At 37.7% G+C, this 21,174-nt stretch overlaps 1 protein-coding gene across 1 annotated transcript in view; it reads right to left on the minus strand.

Moving 5' to 3' along the window:
* nrg3a (neuregulin 3a) overlaps window positions 1-21,174 on the minus strand; it is a 363,361-nt gene that overhangs the window by 22,180 nt on the left and 320,007 nt on the right. The window contains exons 5-6 of the mRNA XM_004553543.5: window positions 16,194-16,296; window positions 4,070-4,196 (exon numbers count right to left, since the gene is read on the minus strand). Of these exons, the coding sequence (XP_004553600.2) occupies window positions 4,070-4,196; window positions 16,194-16,296 (230 nt within the window). The remainder of the gene's footprint in view (window positions 1-4,069; window positions 4,197-16,193; window positions 16,297-21,174) is intronic.

Below are 21,174 nucleotides of genomic sequence, written 5' to 3' on the forward strand. Positions count from 1 at the left end.
GCACAAAATAAACAAATGCTGCTCATTTGCATGCAAGTTCCCCGAAGACTGTTGTAGAATTTAAATAAATAAAAGAAGATTTCAAAGCAACATTTATGCACTAAAGATCCGCCTTGTTTTTCCACCACAAAACATTTTTTGGAGTCAGTAAACAATAATCAGTAAGGAAAATAAAAGCCAAAGTGCTTATTTTAAATAATTTTCTGTACAAATTTATGCAATGTGCATGTGATATTCGATTATAGTCTACTTTTTTCAATTCTTTGCAGAAAAGATCATTAATTATTGCAAAATAACACAATAATAATTGAAGTGCACCATAAGAGGGAGGCAATAATGGTCATTTACACTTCAATCACTATCCGTTAAATGACAAAGACATCTTTAAAGGCACTGTCAACAACACACGTGTTTTAGTAAAAAGAGCGTTGCTACTAATCTGGTGTCTCTCATCAATAAGACGAGCGAGTGTGGGCTTCTTAACTAGAACAAGAAAAAGCTTTTTTCTCAATACAACATGATATTTCAAAACTAGATGTGAAGCAGTGTAGTTTAGACAAGCTTAATGCCTCAGTGACAATCAATGAGCAGCTGTGTTGTCGATAAACTAGGCTGTGGCTGAATATGTTAGGTGATGTGACATTTAATGTGATGTCCCTGCATGCACTGGACCATTTATATTATCATGTATCAGAGTGATGTTGGAAAAAATAGGTAAGTGAAAAAAGATAAAGCAAAGTGGAAATTCTGAGATAAAGAACAGTGACCCACTTAAAGTTTGAATGAAGCTTCTATAAACGAGAAGAAAAAGGAATACAACATTCCTACTGTTGACTTCCATAAAACAAAAGGAGATAAGAAAGTGAAAAGATAACAAAAATGTCCTTAAATAGCTACACAGCTGAAAATCAGAACGGAGTTTCAAGTCATAAGTATGCAGACAAAATATTCAAGTTTCCCAGACTCGTTTCTGATCTATATAACTGATCTGTTTTCCTGTGCCTTCTCTCTCATCGGGTCGATAAACACAGAAATCTATTTGCATTTGTTTTCAGTAACTCTGACATTTAGGTTGAAAGTGAAATGAAATGTGATGTACTTCTAATGGCTGCACAATTTCCAACAATACCTCAGTTATTTGTCTGAAATATTAATGTTGCTCTTTGAGATTAAAATAATATTGACTGTTTTTTGGGCATATTTTGTGCAATGCAGTTATGCTGGAGGCTGGACTTTTGCTATTCCTCTGATCATTACATTAGTTTGGGAAGCCAGTATGTTTGTCCTCGACAGACCTCTTACCTTGAAGGTAATTTGAGGAGACGCACCTGACACACCATCTTTACAAACTCCAGATTTTTCAGATTGCTTTCAAACTCTGGTTAAGTCTGTCTCCGAGCCATGTCTTACACTCTTGAATCGTCTGAACTGAAACTGAAGGTGGAGGCTTCGGGCAAGAGTGTCAATGTGTTGACATTTATTTGAGGTTGACATTAAAACTAAAACGAAACAATCAAAATGTGATTGATATGTAGACGTTCAGCTTTAAAAGTCTTTAAAAACATTCAGGAATGGTTGATACATTTCGGATTTACACACCTATTTTTTCATAAGGAGATCAAAGGTCTGGAGTTGAAAGAAAGAAAAGAGACAAAGGGAACCATGCAGTCAACAAATCAACAAGTTGGGACGATATTAAAATGCAGTCGCAAGCTTGGGAACACCAAAACATCTGGGAGACCACGAAGCAGCCAAGTGGATGTTTTAGATTAGATTTGTTTGAGGAGGTAAGCGTAACATAATAGCATTAATAATATAATTGCTCTACCTTACAATGTAAAGTACCTTGAGATAAGTTTTGTTGTGATTTTGTGCTATAAAACTGATAAAACTGAATTAAATTGGTTGTACAAGCCAAGGTTTTACCCTAAGATGGTGCTTTATCCTTTACAACAGCGGCCCAAACCTTTTTTGCACCATGGACGGGCTTATTTTCACGGACCGACCTTTAAGGTATACAGCTTCATTCTGATTGGATCTCGTGTCTCCAGGACATTTTCATTTCGTTTTTATTTTTCGATGAAAGTGTCGATACAAAAAAATCAGAATCTCAATTTCTGCATTTCAAATCAAGTATGACACTATTATGCTCGCAAAACTACTCATTTGTTTAACAGATTCATCTGAAATTTTAAATATGCCATAACAGACAAAGGAAATTTTCTCTGTTGCTGTCAAAATTTAGATGACAATATTGATACCATGCTGGTGACTGTATGGTAAATATAAGGTTGTAGCCACAAGTTACCATAGCTTACTTTTCCAAAGTCTAAGTATTACTTTAGGTCTCTTTTAAAACGTCAGATAAAATATGGACAACTTTGCATTTTTGGTGTCAAAAACTAGTGCAGTGCAACTGTGGCTTCTGGGGTCAAAACCAAAGATGTATCCAGATATAGTTGGTATGTTTGACATCTATCTTATTTTTTTTGTCAACCCATTTTGCAAAACTCCCTTCTTTGGCATTACAGGTGAAGATATTATATTTCAAGCTTTTTAATGAAATAACAACCGCTGATGTATTTTTTTCAGAGGACAGTCTTTGCAATGATGACAAATCAGGATAAATCTGTCAGCTGTATCACGAACTGCCAGCATGAAATGTAATTATCTCCACTGCTTTTCCCACACAGTGATTTATTCATCTTCTGCATATTAATGCGCTTATGATGGAGCCCCTTGTGTATAGACCAACAGTGCATTTAAAAATGTTTCTAATACTTTACACACTTGTGTATTAATTTCAGTGGAGTGGACAAAATATTTGGAACCATTTAAATATAATGCAGTCTGGTGGAGCGCTACCAGCACCCATTATGACCTATGCAATAAAGATAAGAAAATCACAAGCTGGAAACACAGTAATTCATGGTATAGATGTTGTACTGGAATATGTTAGATCTCATAGGTGTACCTAATGAAGTGCCTGAGGGATTTACATGATTAAACTGTAAAAAATGCTTAAGGTTAATTTATGCAGATTGGTGTAGAAATACACACAAGGACAGTCTCCCAGGAGCAACATTCATGTTAAGGTAATTTTCATGTCCATGCCAGCTACTCCCAGACGCACATTTGGGAGCGCGATGACACAGAGCACTGAGGAGATGATGAATGACACTGGCAGCCAGCAGCATGCTCCCAAACCACTGAACGATTGCTCTCAAGAAGACCTGTAAGCCTCCTGCAAGTGGCCAGGTGGAGACAGCAATACATACTTATTCACATGCACAAACTGCAGGCAGCCATAAATCTAATGGTAATCCTCTGCGGTGTCGTGTGTGAGGTGTGTGTCTGCTCAGTGATAATAACTTTAGGGAGCAGACATCTCATTTTGAATATTTGTTGGTTTTCAGATTAAGATTTATGTTTTAATGTTTGTTGACTCCTGCTAATGCCAACTAATTTACTGAAAAATAATAACCAACCCCTGAAGCCCAAGGCTATATTTTAAAATTCCTACCTAAAAAAAACAACAACATCCAGAAATTCAGCCAGGGACGGCTTTATAACTGTTACAAAAAACTCTGGCCTCTATGGGTGAGATAAAAAAAAAAGCTACCACAACAATGATAAACGAACGATTTATATTAAAACACGAGCCTGCATTTGAATTTCCAGCTTTAACAAATTTTTTTGGAAGAGAGCTGGATGTTGCTACATTCATTGTAAGAAGTAATCTCTCACAAGTACAGCCTCATGTTTACTCTTTCATAAATCCGTAACTAAAAGTAAGGAGGTAAGTAAATAAGAGAATGTATTGCTTTAAATGATGATCAGTTTTTAGATTTGCTGATGTTCAACTGGCCAATGCCATCTGCATTATCCTGTCTTGTAAACCTATATTGCTCCTATAGAAAAATTCCAGGTTGCAGTGCACATGTGAAAACGAGCCAACAGTCTTCACAAAACAGGAGCACCGGGAGTTCTGCATGAGGTCAGTTTTCCATGTGTTTACATGTATAAGCACCAAAAAAAAAAGAAGAGAAAAAACATCTCATGTACTCACCTCATGAATTTGCAGGTTGGTGTTAGAGGCCCTCATTTTGGCTTCTAGGGCATTATGGGAACTAGTAGTGTAGTTTTTCAAACTGCGACTCTCCTTCAGGTGGGCCTGGAGTTTTTCTCTGCGCCTCCTAAACATAAAGGAAAAAAATATACAACTGAGATAAAAAGTTATTGGATCCAGTTGAGTGCTTTAAGAAGTAGCGTTTATTGGCTGAGTTTCAGCTGAGTTGTATCTGGACGTAACAGTGATGCATTAAATTCATCTTTAAGACAGGAAGATTAACACGAGACTGAACAAGTGAACCTGCTGATTACATCTCATATCATCCAGGCTACTTCTGCACTTACAATCAGATTTAAATGCAGACGTGTGTTCTGCATTATGATATAGACTTTTGAAAACTCAAAACGTTGAGTGTAGAATGGATGGAGGGACCACCGCTGAATTTTGTGCTTAAGTACAGGCTGTTAGCACATAGAGCGATGCTAATGCTAGCAAGCTAGTCAAAAGCTGCTGATTTTTACATCGTCTTACTGCTTTTACTGAAGTTGAATTTATTAGGCTAATATGTATGTTTAGAGACTCAGTGAGATGCAAATATTTTCAATTTGGGTAGCCTAATGGTTTCATATTATTTAAAAAAAAACCTTTGATTTCTAGAGAGTAAGTGCTGCTATTAGCTAAATGAATGCGGATCATGTTTACGCTTCCAGATTTTTATCCCACTGAATCAGCATCTAATGTTAGTGAATACTCGTATGTGTTTATACAGCTATAAATACATAATAATAGGAGGCACTGACATTTCAGGGTTGCTCCAATCCGTCCAAGTGATGTTCACTTTAAATTTAGCTTCTATATGACAATCTAATAACGTATGCATGTTGACCGAAACTGTTAACAGGTTTTATTCCTAGCAGCAATATTCAAATGCCCAACAATATGCCTCTCATAAACACTAGCACACGTGGTATATTCATGCACAGTGTAACCTTTGTCAGTCTCCAGAGTAAATCATATACACCATCATAAGTTCTATACAGCACTGAATACATATATTCAGTGCTGGCATTTCCTTATTAAAGGTCAGACAAACAAAAGTGAAGGCTAACTGACAGTTTTCAGGTCATTTTTGTTATATCTTTTGATTTGAATCCGTGGTTCCAAACAGATTCAGCTCCATCTCTCACTCTGGTATTGATTTTTCGAAATGTATCGATTAATTTTTACATCACTTGAGATTAGTGGATCCTGAAAGGGTTTTCTGTTAACACTGCTTTGGAGTTGTTTGACTGTAAAGAAATAAGAGACACACCTGCTGGCTAAAAAGGCCTTTAACCTCCCATAGTTGCTTCCACTCAAAAATCCATACCAGTTCCTCTTTAGCGTGATATTAGCGTGAGGTTTTCTTCCAGTACAACCTGTATCGAGTTCCTCAGTGTCATAATTATGTTTTGCACTCATTATCTTGAGATTAGCAAGTCTCACTTGTAACCAGTCTATAATTTTGCTCTAATTAATTCAAAACTGGAGCTTTGGCACAAACAGCTAATTATAACCAGTTTGAAAAATGATGTCTGCTCCCTTGCCTTTGTTTCAGAAATGCAGATCTCACCGAGTAGTGTTCTACAGGTCTCCTCTCAGACAACAAACTAAACATATGTAGCTGCTAATTGCAGCCAGAGATGTGAGAATTTTTAGGTCTCTTTTCTCCAGCCAGTCGAATCCAACAGTGATCTCAAGAGTTCTCAGAAACATTATGTGCAGCAGCATTTTCAATATTGTATTTAGGACGGAACAAAGGAGGGACAGATTTAAGTCCAAGTTTATACAGAAGAAACTCCACCAACTGAATTTATGAGCGTGGCTTACTTTTTAAAGTATCCCTACCATCCTTTGCGATTCCTAAAATAATCTATTTACTTCCCTCTCCAACCAAGACACTGGCTCCCTGGTGAAGGAGAGTTGGTTTCTAAGATTTCCCTGGAGAAGGATGAGTGGAAGAAACTGAGCTTCCTGAGAAGCTCTCTACCAGTAATATAATTTTACCTGATTTCTCTGTGATTGGTAATTAAAACAAACTAATAGACGTTTATATAATGACACTTGACATGAAGTTTGGATTTGTTATTAATCTCTGTCTCTCTTCCACAGCATGTCTTTGTCCTGTCTTTCTTCTCTCACCCCAACTGGTCATAGCAGATGACCGATGAGCCTGGTTCTCCATTAGAGGTTTCTTCCTGTTAAAATGGGAGTTTTTCTTTCCCACTGTTGCCAAAGTGCTTGCTCACAGGGCTCATATGATTGTTGGGTTTTTCTCTGTATGTATTATTGCAGGGTCTACCTTACAATATAAACGTCTTGATGCATGCTCAATCATCCAGCTAAGTAAATCTCCAAAAGTTGATTCTGTTCTTCTGGACGTAGCGTTTTCTGTGGGAGAAACGCTCCGTCACTCATCCAAGTGACTTCTTCAGTCTCAGCTGACTGCAGGTTTACCCAATCTTAGAAACAGTACATTTGCATAATGACTGAAACCAGCCCACTAAAGGAACAATGGGCTGGGAAAACGCTACGTCCAGATGAACAGAATCAACTTTTGGAGACTTACCGGTACAATATAAAGTGCCTTGAGGCGAATGTTGTTGTGATTTGGCGCTCTATAAATAAAATTGAATTGACTCCATTTAATAGTTTCTGCATAGATATGTAGAACTGTGACTATTCATTTGAGATGTGTTCTCCTTACATTAGTAAAAAAAATTGAATATTACAAAGAATATCTTTATAACATTCTTTGCAAATACACTGAAAGACTAAAGTCATTGACAGCCACATTAATTAGTTTGACCCTAATCTTGCAGCTGACTACATGACAAAAGGTTTAGAGGTAATCAAGTTAGAGAAAGCGGGATAATTACAGCTGGAGTAGCTGAAGGATGTGAGCCGATTTTGTCCATTCATCTGAAAGAACCTCTTTTGGTTTGCTATTCTGACCAGTAGACATTAAAAATCTACTTGATTTTTTACACCACTTACCCAAGCATGTGCAATTAGACTGACCTGGAGCACAAAAGCTCTGTATCACAACTTCATTGTGTTGTGCCAGGGGTATGCTCATTACCAGATGCAGCTGATGAAGCCTTTACTTGTCCTTTGTCAGACACTCTGCTGAATGACAGTGACGTAATGAAGTGTTTACAAACTGCCGCATGCTAAGCTTCTATCCTCTCCACCTCTGAGGCCTTTAATTATATTTTCTTAGAAGGAGGCTGTGACATTTGGTACACACTAGTTTTGGAAAAGTGTTTACTTACTACCCTTGTTTCTCCAAAGAAGGATAATTAGAAAAAAAACAACTAAGTACACCAGGAAAATTATGTCTGCATTAGAGGACTTCTTTACATTCACATCCTCTGCAAACACACACACATGCAGGAGTCTCTTGTTGCAAGGCAACAGTGCTGACTACTGATAAATCATGCTGACTTTTTGCATTTAGTCCCAATGCAAGCAGTATTTTAAAGCGAGGCAACTTAAAAACCTATGGAGATAATCTGCCTGATAAAAGAAATTGCTTCTGATGAAGTTATTTAAAGAAGAAAAGTTTGACTCCTTGTTAAAAATTCTCAGCACTGCTTCCACTCCACTGTCACCGCACGGTATGGATTAGTTCACTGTCAGCGTATGTGTGCTGGGGAATGACTCAGCATTGTGGCATACCACACTATGACTCGCTTCATGACTAGTGGTGATGTAACACAATCTTGCTCCTGTCCACACACATCAGATCCAAGGTTAGCCCTGAGAAAACGACTTCAGCAGAAATGAAAACAGTCTGCTGGTGTCAAACTGCACATCACATACAGTATGTGCATTTAAAGACCACAGAAGGTCAAACAGCCACGTTAAGTAACGTTGAGCAAAACATATTTTGAATGAGGTGGGACTTAAAGGGTACAGAGCTCAAGGCGATCTATTCGAAAGTTTTTGTGTTAAGTCTGACTTTTACCAAGGAGACTGAAGCCCACCTCCATTTACAGACCACGAGTTCATTTTTAAAAAAAATATATTTTAGTCCTGCTTATTTATTACATATTTGCCATCATTGTTTTACTTGAAGCACCTTTTGTGCAATTAAAAAATATAAACATGTCAGTGCACATAATGTTGCAGAATGGTTAAATATTGATGTTGCCATCTTATGATAGATTGGAGTTTGGTACACTCCGCTTTAACTGAGTAGCAAAATCAGGACATTAGAGTAACTAGATAAAAACATGACTTTATAATGAGTGTGTAAAATAAGCTCGTAGACTGTCGTTGTTGTTTTTTTAAGGTTAAATGTTGATTATGAAGTGGTGAGTTTCACAACACTCATGGAATAGAGTTAATGTTAACTTTTAAAGGACAATAAAGCAGATAAGTCAGCAGTGATGGATATTACAATGTAAAACACACTCTATGTCTCTCTGTTATTGTTTTAGCATGAAGTGGGAAACATTTGTCTTTCATGTAGCTGCACTTTTATCGGGATCTTTTTTCTCGGTGTGAGAAAACCTTTGACTTTATCTTTATTCAGGTCACTCAGATCCGCTCCCTTGCTCCTTCATCCCAATCTGTATGCATCTTCTCCAATGAACAAGCAAGTTCCCTGACTCAATTATGGATTCACTGAAAGCGCCTGTCCATCATCGCTTGATCCGATTATCTTGTTGTCAGGCTGCTCACTCACTCACATCATTATATTACTGAGGAAAGCCTATGGAATTACAGTGCCATCTATCATAGCTTGCTCCATAGTCCACATACTCTGAATGGCATACTGCCATTAGAACCAGATGTTTAACCCATACTGCTGAGATTCCCTTCACAAGGGATATATATATATATATATATATGACTATTCATTTACCAATTACTGTGAACACATATTAACTTCAACCCTGCAGAAAACAGGCAGAGAGCAGAGAAAGGCTTAAGTCACATGAGCTGACCTTTGGGTGATAATAGGCTATGAATATGTGTATAATGAGCTTTACAAATTGTTGCAAATACCTGGTCTGGGATTTCATCCAAGATGCAGGATGCCTCAACATGTTGCCTCAGTTTTCACTAAATTTAAATATGTCTTTGTTTACATGTGGTCTGACCACACCCAATAGGGCTTATTTCCACATGTAGTAATAATATATTGATTCAGGGACCAGTGGCAGAATGTAGCAGCAGTTCAGTTCAGTTCAGTTCAGTTCAGTTCAGTTCAGTTCAGTTCAGTTCAGTTCAGTTCATTTTTATTTCAAACATTTCAAACATGTGCCTTCACAATCATTACAAAATATCATTCCATTATTTGTTTGAAAAGGAGTAGGCTGAAGTATTTACTTATTTGTCCCTACCCCCTCAAGTTTTACCTCTCATTCATTTAATTTTTTTTGTCTTAAATTAAACAAACAACATATGAAACATATAAACATATGAAGTAAAACAAAACATAACATACATAAATCAAAAACAAGAAATTAGCAAGCCCCACCACAGTATAGTTTCTTTCATATGAAAAATACAGAATGTGTATATTTGCAGATACACAAGTTATGGAAAAACAACAAACCAAAACAAAACAAAAAAACAAAAAAACAACCAAAAAAGAACCGCAACACCATTACCAGCAACATTACCGTCCTGGGTTAACCCCGTTTTCTTCATTCTTATACTTATTTAAAATTAGGTTTTTATATTTTACTTTAAACTGTTTTATGTTTTGACTGTCTTTTATTTCTTCTGTTAGACTGTTCCATAATTTAACTCCTGCAATTGAGATTGACATAGTTCTTAAAGTTGTTCTAGCACTTTGTATTTTTAAATTCCATTTCCCTCTTAAGTTATACCCACCTTCTCTTTCTATGAACAATTTACAGATTTCTTTGGGAAGCAATTTATTTCTGACTTTATACATTATTTGCGCTGTTTTAAGCTTCACCAAGTCTTGGAATTTAATAGCTTGCATTTTGACAAAGAGTGCATTTGTATGGTCCCTGTACCCTACATTATTTATTAATCTAATGGCCCTTTTCTGTATTATAGTTATTGTTTGTGTGTTACTTTTGTATGTGTTTCCCCAGACCTCTACACAGTAGCTCATATATGGCAGTAGTAAAGCACAGTATAAAATGTGCAGTGCTTTCTGATCCAACATATGCTTTGCTTTTCCCAGGACGGCAATGCCCCGTGCCAATTTCCCCCGAACATAAGTAATGTGTGGCTTCCAACAGAGCTTGTGGTCAATGATCACCCCAAGAAATTTTATTTCATTTACTCTTTCTAAATATACATTGTCAACACATATTTCTACTTCGATGTTTTTCTTTTGGTTTCCAAACAACATAAATTTGGTTTTATCGAGATTCAATGATAATTTATTTATATCAAACCACTTCTTTAATATCGTTAATTCCTGTGTGATCATTTCCAAAACCTGTGGCAATTCCCCACCTGCACACAGTATATTTGTGTCATCTGCAAATATTACAAACTTTAAAATCTCCGATACTCTGCAGATATCATTTAAGTACATAATAAACATTTTTGGACCCAGTACTGAACCTTGAGGTACTCCACAAGCTATATCCATCAAATTAGATTTATATTCATTTATTTGTACATATTGTTGCCTATTCCCTACATAGCTTTTTAACCATTCCAAAACCACTCCCCTAAACCCGTACTTTTCCAGTTTTTTTAATAGAATTTCATGATTAACAGTATCAAACGCCTTCTTTAGATCTAAGAAAACTCCGAGCGCATACCTCTTATTATCCATACATTCCGTTATCTTTTCCATTAAATCTATCAGTGCCAAAGCTGTTGATCTGTTGTTTCTGAACCCATACTGACTATCTGTCATTAATTCATATTTTTCTACAAAACTGTCAAATCTTTTTATGAAGAGTTTTTCCAGTATCTTAGAGAACTGGGAGAGTATTGACACTGGTCTATAGTTTGTAAAATGATGTCTTTCACCGGTTTTGTAAATGGGAATAACTTTAGCAACTTTCATTTTTTGTGGAAAAACTCCTTTTTGAAATGACAAGTTGAATATATATTTTAATGGTTTTACGATACCATCAATAACTGTCTTTACCGTTACCATATCAATATCATTCCAGTCTGTACTGGTTTTGTTCTTAAGTCCTCTAACCATGTCATAAATCTCGAATTTCCCAGAGGAACCCACCCGAGGGATTAATAAAGTTCTATCTTATCTTATCTTATCTTATCTCTTCCACTGCTCTTAAAAACATTGAGCTACTATTCCTTTCAATATTTTCACCAGTGTCCCTTTCTATTCCATCAACCTTTATTTCTTCTGCCAGTTTTGGCCCTATGTTTACGAAGAATTCATTAAAGCCATTTACTATCTCCTCCATGTTATTAATACTTCTTGTCCCTTCTATAAAGTACCCAGGGTAATCATTATTCCTTGATTCATTTTTGATTATTCTGTTTAATACATTCCATATATCTCTTGTGTTATCTTTATTGTGTTCTAACCTTTTAATGTAATACTCTCTTTTACAGGATCTCATTATATTAGTTAATTTATTTTTGTAAGTTTTATACTTCATTTCAGTTTCTATTGTTCTCTTTTTTATGAATTCTCAATATAAGGTATTCTTTTTTTTGCTGGCATTTTGTAGTCCTTTTGTCATCCATGGTCTTCCTGCATAGTTGTGTTTCCTATTGATTTCAATTACTGGGCAGTTTTTATCAAGTAATGTGTTAAATGTTCTTAAAAATCCTTCGTAAGCTTTATTAACTTCTGTTTGTTCATATACAATATTCCAATCTTGCTTTAAAAGTTCATTTCTAAGACAATTTAAGGTCTTCTCTGTTCTTATTCTTTTGTAAATAATCTTATGTCCATCGTTGTTCACTTTATAATGGCAATTATACGATGCAAAGACTGGTAAATGGTCACTTATATCATTGATTAACAGCCCACTTTTTATCTTTCCTTCTATTATATTTGTAAATATATTATCTAATAGAGTTGCACAATGAGATGTTATTCTGGTCGGTCTTGTTATCAGTGGAAATAAACCTATGCTGTACATGGAATCAATAAATTCTTCTGTACTCTTATTATGATTTGGATTCAATAAGTCAATATTAAAGTCCCCACAAATAAACATTCTTTTCTGATTTATATTTGTAAATAAGTCCTCCATATTATCCTTAAATATCTCAATCTTAGATCCTGGTGTTCTATATATACAACTGACAATTAGGTTTTTCCTTTTTTCTATAATTATTTCCACTGATAAACATTCCATAACTCCATCAATAACAGTTGTCATTCTTCCCATTCTTTTGTACTTTAGGTTTTTATCAATGTAAAGTGCCACCCCACCTCCTTTCTTGTTGATCCTGTCTACATGAAGGAATTCATATCCATTTATTTTAAAGTCTTCTTCTTTTCCAGGAGTTATCCAGGTCTCCGATATGGCTATCACATTGAATGGCTGTTCAAACTGTGTTATGTAGTCTTTGATGGATTGAAAGTTTGCATATAAGCTTCGACTATTAAAGTGAACCATTGTTATACCCTGTTCTACCTTGAATTCCTTTTTAAGTTGCTCATTTGTATAATAATTGCATTCATTTGTCTTATTGTTAAAGAAATTACAATCAGGATCTATGTTGCTGTCATACATCAATGTCTTATTTTCAATATCTATATGAGTTGTTAGTTGAAAATTGTCAGACATCTGCGTTGGTTGTGCACTTGGACGGTCACATCATATTTAGCACTGCTTTGCATTTATCGGTTATATTTTTCTAGTTCCGTCATCTCTTTGATGACTAGAACCTTAGCCTGCTCTGGTGTTCCATTTAACTTAATGAATATTTTACAGTCTGACGTCCAAGTTGACTGTATTTTCTTCTGTTTTCTTAATATTCTTGCTTGTCTTGCAATGTCTGCATTTTTCTTGATTAGGTGTTCATTTAAATAAACATTTGTACCTTTTAGCTTTCTTCCTTGCTTGAGCAGTTCTTTTTTCTGTTTTCTATTAACAAAACGAATGATAATGGCAGGTATTTGATTTTTTCTCGGAAGAGGATGGCATCCCTCAATATTTTTACTGTCCATTTCTATACCTTTGCTTTTAAAGAAGGCCATTACCTGCTCTTCCAAAGAGCGTAGCTCTTGCTCGGGTGGCTCCCCTCTCTCTGCTGCTGCTACCCGTGCGTATGTCTGATGCTTGGTTTCCAGTCCTGTCACTATCACATCATTTACTCTTGAATATTGTTCCAGATCTGACACCCGTCCTTCCAGCATAGCAATCTTCTTGTCCTTTTCCTCGCTCTGCCTTCTTAGTTCTTTAATATCATCCATTAAATTGAGTATCAGTTTTTGTTGTTTTGAAATTGTTGTTATTTCTTCAGACATAAAGTTTAGGGATTTCTTTATGTCCTCCAGTTCCTCCTCATTAACGTTGCTCCTCTTAGGCGGCATCTTAACGCTCCTGGGCCTGGTGGAGCAGGAGGATCCTGGGCCTAGTGGCTGCTGGAAGAGCCTGGGCCTGGTGGCTGCTGGAGGATCCTGGGCCTGGTGGAGCAGGAGGATCCTGGGCCTAGTGGCTGCTGGAAGAGCCTGGGCCTGGTGGCTGCTGCAGGATCCTGGGCCTGGTGGAGCAGGAGGATCCTGGGCCTAGTGGCTGCTGGAAGAGCCTGGGCCTGGTGGCTGCTGGAAAATTCTCTCTGACTTATTTCCTTTTCTTTTGCAGTACCTCCTCCAGTAATATTACTTAAAAGTTTGAATGTCAGTCATTGTAGACACTTTCAAATCAAAGGAAAATCATGAAAAAAATCGAAATTGCTGGTTATGGTGAAATTTCATGTCACTACAGCTAATTTACTTGTCAACATATTAAAGGGGAAATGCTGTCACTCTAGGAGCTGAGTAATAATTCAACTGCAGTTCTTGTAATTTCAGTCTTTCCAGTGTAGAACTGAACTAAATTTATCTGTGCTGAATACCCACCATGAGCTCTAACCTCAGTCGTTTTTGTGTCACGAAGCCACTGAAACACTCTTTATGATATGCAGAGTGCCGCTTCACAGAGGAGAGACTGACAAAATGTCATAGTGGTTCCTGTTTTTCTGTTGTGTTGGACATCAACTACATTGTTCACAAAAACAATCAGCAATATCACTTATAAATATACATTTTGCTTTCTTAAATAATTAAGAATCAAGTGACCAAGTACCATTTTCAAGTTGTAGCAGCCAATAATCAAAAACAAGCTCACCTGAATTATCAGCAGTAATTGTTTTTTATAACTCAGGAAAACTGAGGACTCCTGCAATGTTTCCATTTGGATATTTGTCAGTGAGCATATAAATGCATTAAGTAGCAACATATTCACAGCTTGCCAAATACTGTGAAAGTTCTCTGCTTAGCATCCAGAAAACCAGTGTTATTAATGACACGCATAGTTACTGACTGAGCTGCAGCTGCACCCCTGTGCATGCTTGCACTGCCTGCGCCAGCTAGCAACAGCCAAAATGCTGATGAGCCATAATAGACAGTATAAAAGACAGAGATTGCTTCCAGGGCTGAAAAGTGAAACTAATGCAGAAGTGACTAAAACCTGCATGCTTTAATGGCTAGCAGGGGGTAGGACGTCTGGTTGCATAAAGACTTCTACTTGTGCAGAAGTCTAGGATAAATAGCTTCATGAACTCAATCTCTAATTTTTTGTCATATTCAGTGAAAGATTACGTTAGGTGAAAATGATTGTGCACACAAGTGTATGATCTTAACAGTTTTTAGCCACCCTTTTAATGGTATACAAGGACAAGGGCTAAGAGAGAGATGCTGTAAAACCTTGACAGGATGAGACTTTCTGCAGAAAACTTGGAAGAAAAGCTTTTTTTTTTTTCCATTTTCAATTTCTTCTACTTCTATACCAGTGGTGATGTTTTGTCCGAGTGGTGACATCTAGCATTCGAGAGTTTATTACAGCAAGTCTAGCAAACTTCAAGTGTCAAGGTGATAGGGCCCTGGTGACATCATAGATGGCACACAACACAACCAGTGGATGCTCTGTGTTTGGAAGATTACATCGCTTCATCAGTGCAGCATCAATTTCTTTCAAACTCTCTGAAACTAAATGGAAATCCCTTCATGTACTGAATGTCCCGCTGATGCAAGACAATTTGTCCATTTTGAGCTGGTGGGCTTCCAAAGATAACGGCATGCTTCCCTGTTATTGTTATTGCTAGCAAAATATGATTTGAGTCCACATCAGATTTTCATTTTATTTCTGTGAAGTTTGTGTTAGTCTGTTTGCAATGGGAACCAGAACTTTTATTGGCTTAGTGATTAGTGATCTCCATTTTTAAATTAGTGCTGGCTAGTCTGGCTTTTTGTTGCGTGTCATGAGGAAAGCAAAGGAGAAGCATTAAGCCAAGGCATTTGGGACCTCGGCTCAATGCACAAATGCAACAGTTTGTGGGGCAAATATGACCCGAGTCTTTAACAGAAATGAAATCAAGTCTAGAGGCTGTTAGATGCAACAAAGAGGGTTGAAGAAAGTCTGATTTTTGATGTTACTTAACAAACCATTCACACATTAGTGATAAAGAGAGCTTGAATACATTAAAAATAACACCTGTTCGTCTCCATCTGTTACGTAGTCTGCTCGCTGTTTGTACTGAAACATAATTCCTAGGAAGATAATGCTTAGAGGTGGAGATTCACACATTATTTGTGCAATTATGAAATAACCTGTCGCCTCTAGTTTGAAGTTTGTAGATTTTAATGCTCGCTGGCAGTGCACTGCAATCTGTTTAAAGTTTACTTAGTGACAGTTCATTTACAACAAGCAGTTTTACACGACTTTCTTCTTTCTCAAAGAAAGATTTGTTCACTGATCCACTTTGTTGTTGAAGTGTTGTTCCCAGATCTCAGCATTTAACTGCGCGAGTGCAATTTGAATATTACCTACAGGAAGTAAGTAATAAGCTAGTAAGTATGCTGAATTGAAAAAGATTTGAATTGTAGTTTTAACAGCCATCTGTAGACTTTATGTGCGGTGTTGTGAGTTTATTTTCTCACTTGTTGCGGCAGTAGAGGGCCATGCACAGCGTTCCCAGGAGGCTAATTGCCATGGCGATGGATGTGATTGACAGCACCTGTCTCTTATACACCTCTTTGCTCTCTGTGGAGAAATAAACAGAGAAAGAAGTCACATTAATGTTTGAACAACAGACCCTCGGGGAAATAAAGCTATAGATCACGCACGTGTTTGCTGATACGTGTTTATGCGAGAGACCAAGGAAGGGAGAGGAAACAGTGGGCTGTGCATCTGTGCGAGTGTGTATATCTGCAGACATCCCACAGTCAATATTCACACAGTCCTCACCCTAACGCAGAATTAAACATGGGTTTGAGATTTGCACTTACCCATTTTTAATTTCTAACGGTGTTGTTTACAGCACCCAAACAGCCATTTTAAATCATCGAACAAGCAGTTGTGGTGCAACAGCTCTCTTAGGCTTTTTTGTATCTGTCTTGCAGATTCTTACAAGTGTAATTACTTTTGCGTAAACCAAATAAAATTGAAATAAAACAGCAATAAACAAACACGCTTTTACAACTCCCCAGCAACACTTGCTATTCTTAGTTACCACACAGCCTTTCGGCTCATTTTATCAGCTCTCCCACATAGAGTAATGGTCCGACAGACACAAGACACTGCTTTTGAAATGGATGCCACATGTAATGGAGCCTGAATACATGGAGACAAGAAGAGTTATGGTGCGGAGGAACGCCATTAGTGGAGAAAAATGGAAGCTGTCTTGTTTGTTCCGAACAAGTAAATCATAGTTGCCTTCAGATACATTAATAGGCAATCAATCAAGTTTTATTTAGCAAGGCTCAGACCTTGGAAAACAATGACGATGACAGGTGTTGAGGTTTTACGTTGAGGTGATTGAGACAAATTTTCACCATGGATGGGCACGAATGGCCACTTTAGCGCAAAAAAAATAATCACCACTCACAAAAATCACAGCCGCGAGCTGAGGAATAAAACCGCAACACAGCTGCAGCCACTACGTTTTGCTCAAGGGCATCCTGACAGCAGTCAGCGAGCGAGAGTGTTACTAATTCACAACCACATCAATATTTTTAAGCCTGTCAGGGAATTTAAAACAGGGATCTCTCGGTCCAAGCATTTCACAGCAGCCTTTAAGCTATTGTGTACCCCACAGAAATCGCACAACCGGTCGTACATGCAATATATCATTTATAATCCCTAAAAATAACAGATGTTGCAGAACCTATTAGTGTCTTTTCGGTACATTTTTCCCTTCTCCTCTGTGCCATTATTTCTCTCCCTCCATCTATGTCTAAATTATGTCCGGGGCCAGTGCTGTTTAGATGCTGCTAATCAGGCTGCAACAGATTTGCTCATTGGCTACAATTATGTCAGTAGAGGGAGCTGGGGCACATTCGGTTGGCTGCAGGGACGGCAGAGCAACAGACACGGAGGCAGGAGACCAAGACGAAAAGCAAAGGTGAGGAAAAATCAACCAGCCAGGTGCTAGTAAGGAAGGAAGATGGATTTTTATCTGATAAATCCAGCGTATTGACTGATCTGGCTGCCACTGTTTAGCCCTTTCAGAATTTACAACATGCCTGAAGAAAACTGGGTGGTAATTAATGTGTGTAGGGACAGAAATATATGAATACATGCATTCACAGCTACGAGTTGAGTAGAGAAATGGGCAAAACTTCAGTATATCACACACTGTCTGGCTTATATTTACATATGCATACAGCATTTCAAGTATTTGGTTAGTCATAAATATGTTTTTGGCTTGTCCAAGGTCACGCAATACCTTAGATTCCCCTCCCACGTGCTTATTTGGTCACACTAGCTGTACACACACACACACACACACAACAAAAAAACACCCTCTCGTGATATGAATTAATCATATGGCTCATGAGAGGGAAAGTATGTTCATGTTCCATCTGTGGAGCCGTGAGGTCACATCTTCTATTACTTTCCACTTGAAACCTCCACTTCTGCACTGCAGAGCCCTGCCGGCCACTTATTCACAGCCACATTATAGAGAAATATGATCAATATTTTACACTAAAAGTGGCAGCAGCAGTAATATAGAAGGGCTGCTGTGACCTTTTTTGTATGTAGTCATATACATTCATAGCATGTTTACAGCTGCTATACCCTCCGCACAGTTGAGTGTGCCAGAAAGATAAGCCGGTAAGAAATGGAGAAAGAGTTGGAGAAATACAATTTAAGTGGGCTTATGTGAAATAACTGAATGGGAAAATAAAAATGAAAAACTGTGCGCATTTCCTACTTAAAAACAAAACAACTCAGATTTTGTGTGCCGACTCTTTCAATCATTATCCAAAATGATTGAGTTGAGCTTCATTATGAGAAATGACCAGCTTTCTGTTACATCATACAACATGCACACCTATGTCCTGAAGAGCATGGATGCTCAAAATAAGCACAAACAATTACAGTGCAATCAAATAGCGGGTGAGAGCACAGTCACAGACACTCACACACAGAGGAGACTAAAGTCTGGCGACAGAGAGAGGTGGCATTTTGACAGCATATCTCTCAGGCATACTGACTCTGAGCCCTGATGAGATGGCTGAAGTCTGCCTGGTGGAGTTCATGACATATAAACAGAAACAGTGGACAGTAAAATGCACTTGGCAGTTCTCCAGCACACACATTTCCATCAGTAGTGGCCCTCTCCTTTGGAGTGCTTTTGAGCCAAGTCCATTAGGATCGACTCAGTTTTCCCCTCAAAAATCACTGAAAGTTAAAAAAAAACCAAACAAACAAAAAAAGCTCTTGTGCATTAAGAGATTTCAATTTTTTTTCTATCCAGGCAGTGTTTGCACATTGAATCTTACCCTTATTTTAGTGACAAAGGGTGCCAGATTAGTGAGTAATTCAAGGATTTTAATCTAATACCAAACATATGGACAAGTCAGGCAGCTGGCAGGCACCGACACTGTCAAGGACTGTTACAGATATTAGGTGAAAGACTATTCAGTTGTATTTCATTTGTACAATTATGGAATAAACTGTGGCCTGGAGTTTGAAGGTAGTAGAATTTAATGCTGATTGTCAGCACATTGGATTCAGTTCAAAGTTTATATTGTTGCAGAATTTGGATGATTGATTGGTCAAACAGTCAGTGTTGGCATACTAGCATAGAAGCTACTGATCAACCAGGTTTTGAGACTACCAGAAATGGAGGTAATAGAAAGGATGGACTCGGCCCCTTTGATGTTACTCATTGTTTGTAGACTTTTGCTGTGAAGCCTCAACTCTGCTGTTATGTTGTTATGTTGCTGGAAAGAGAAGTGACCATAATTGCATGAAAAGTTCCAATGCAAGTTATCAGCAAAGGCTAGCAAATATGACTGAGAATGTGCATCTAGACACTGTATGGTAGCATTGCACATCGAGCTAATAGTGCTAAGTACAATAAAAATAAAATACTAGAATTTCTCTCATGAGAACTGGAGCACTAACTTCTTAGATGAACTGATGGGACAGTTAACGATGCAACAAACCATAATGTTTGTCAGACAAAACTCCAAAAGACACCAATACCACAAACAGGGTTTAGCAATGCAGTTCAGCAGCTTGAATTTTCAGACCCTCTAGGGCAGTGTTTCGCAACCACTGGATGTGCCGCGAGAAATGATCAGGTGTGCGGTGAAAGATTATCCACCTGATTGGTACTCTAATCCAGCCGTCCCCAACCTTTTGTGTGCCACGGACCGGTTTACGTCTGACAATATTTTCACTGACTGGCCTTTAAGGTGTTGCGGATAAATATAACAAAATAAAACCAGTACAGGTGACAAAATAAGAAGATTTATTCACAACACATGGGAAAAGACCCAGGGAAACCGAGTTAATGATAAAAATCATTGAAAAATAACAATAAAAACCCTGAAAACCATACATTTTACATCCGAGCCTCAACTCTCGTGGCCCGGTACCAGTCTGTGGCCCAGGGGTTGGGGACCGCTGCTGTAATTGACCAGCGTGAGTAATGGGCAGAACAATTATATTCTTTTCCACTAGAGGGCAGTACAACTTCTTACTCCAATTAAACGGGTTACCAACTGCCAGTAAAACAGAAGAAGACGAAGAAGAAATGACATGGTCATGCTGCAAGTGAGACAACACAGCACGTCATAGCAAAAGATAAGTGTTTCAAAAAGAAAAAGTAGTCAGTCTGACCTGAGTCCTGGAGAACATTCGGACCCAGATGAAGGCTCGTGCATGAGTGAGAAAAAAAAAAGGTATACTGGGGACAAAGCGAGCCAATTCCGCTATACCGGCTTCACGGAGAAAAATGATCAATATGCTTTTTGCGACATTTTTGTTTGGTGGTGTGCTGTGTGATTTTCTAATGGGAAATATGTGCCATGGCTGCAAATGGTTGGGAAACACCGCTCTCGAGGCCTTCACCTGTTCCATTTTAAGCCTTAATAAAACCCCTGTACATGGGACATAGGAGTCGATGGAGACCGACTCGCAGTGGCCATTCAAGCAACTGTTTTGGCATTGGTTCTTGGCTTCATCTAAAACAGGTAAAATGGTACCAACCTTGAGACAAAGCTGCAGACTGTTCACCAACAATACAATCAGAACAAACAATGAAAAAGAAAACAGTGATTTAAATACGTTTAACACACAACTGTAGATTGATTCATTTTCAAAAGCCCAAATAAATTCTGATATTTAAAGGTTCAGCCCTATGAGAATGCTGTTTTAATCCTTTAAAGGTAGTATTTGGTTCCATAATGATGAGATTAAAAAAAACCTTTTTTATATCATAATGTACATTATGCAGTTCCATTTTGATTCTTAAGTCTTGATAACAAATTTGTCTTCATCTTATGCTCCACATTGTTTTATCAAGTTAGATCATTTATTACGAGTCCATGTCAATGACAGCTCGGTTGCCCATTGTCACGGGCCGAGACGGTTACATAAAGTGCACAAGAAGAGTTTGTTACTGTC

Source organism: Maylandia zebra, linkage group LG13, assembly GCF_041146795.1.
Source record: "Maylandia zebra isolate NMK-2024a linkage group LG13, Mzebra_GT3a, whole genome shotgun sequence".
NCBI lineage: Eukaryota > Metazoa > Chordata > Actinopteri > Cichliformes > Cichlidae > Maylandia > Maylandia zebra.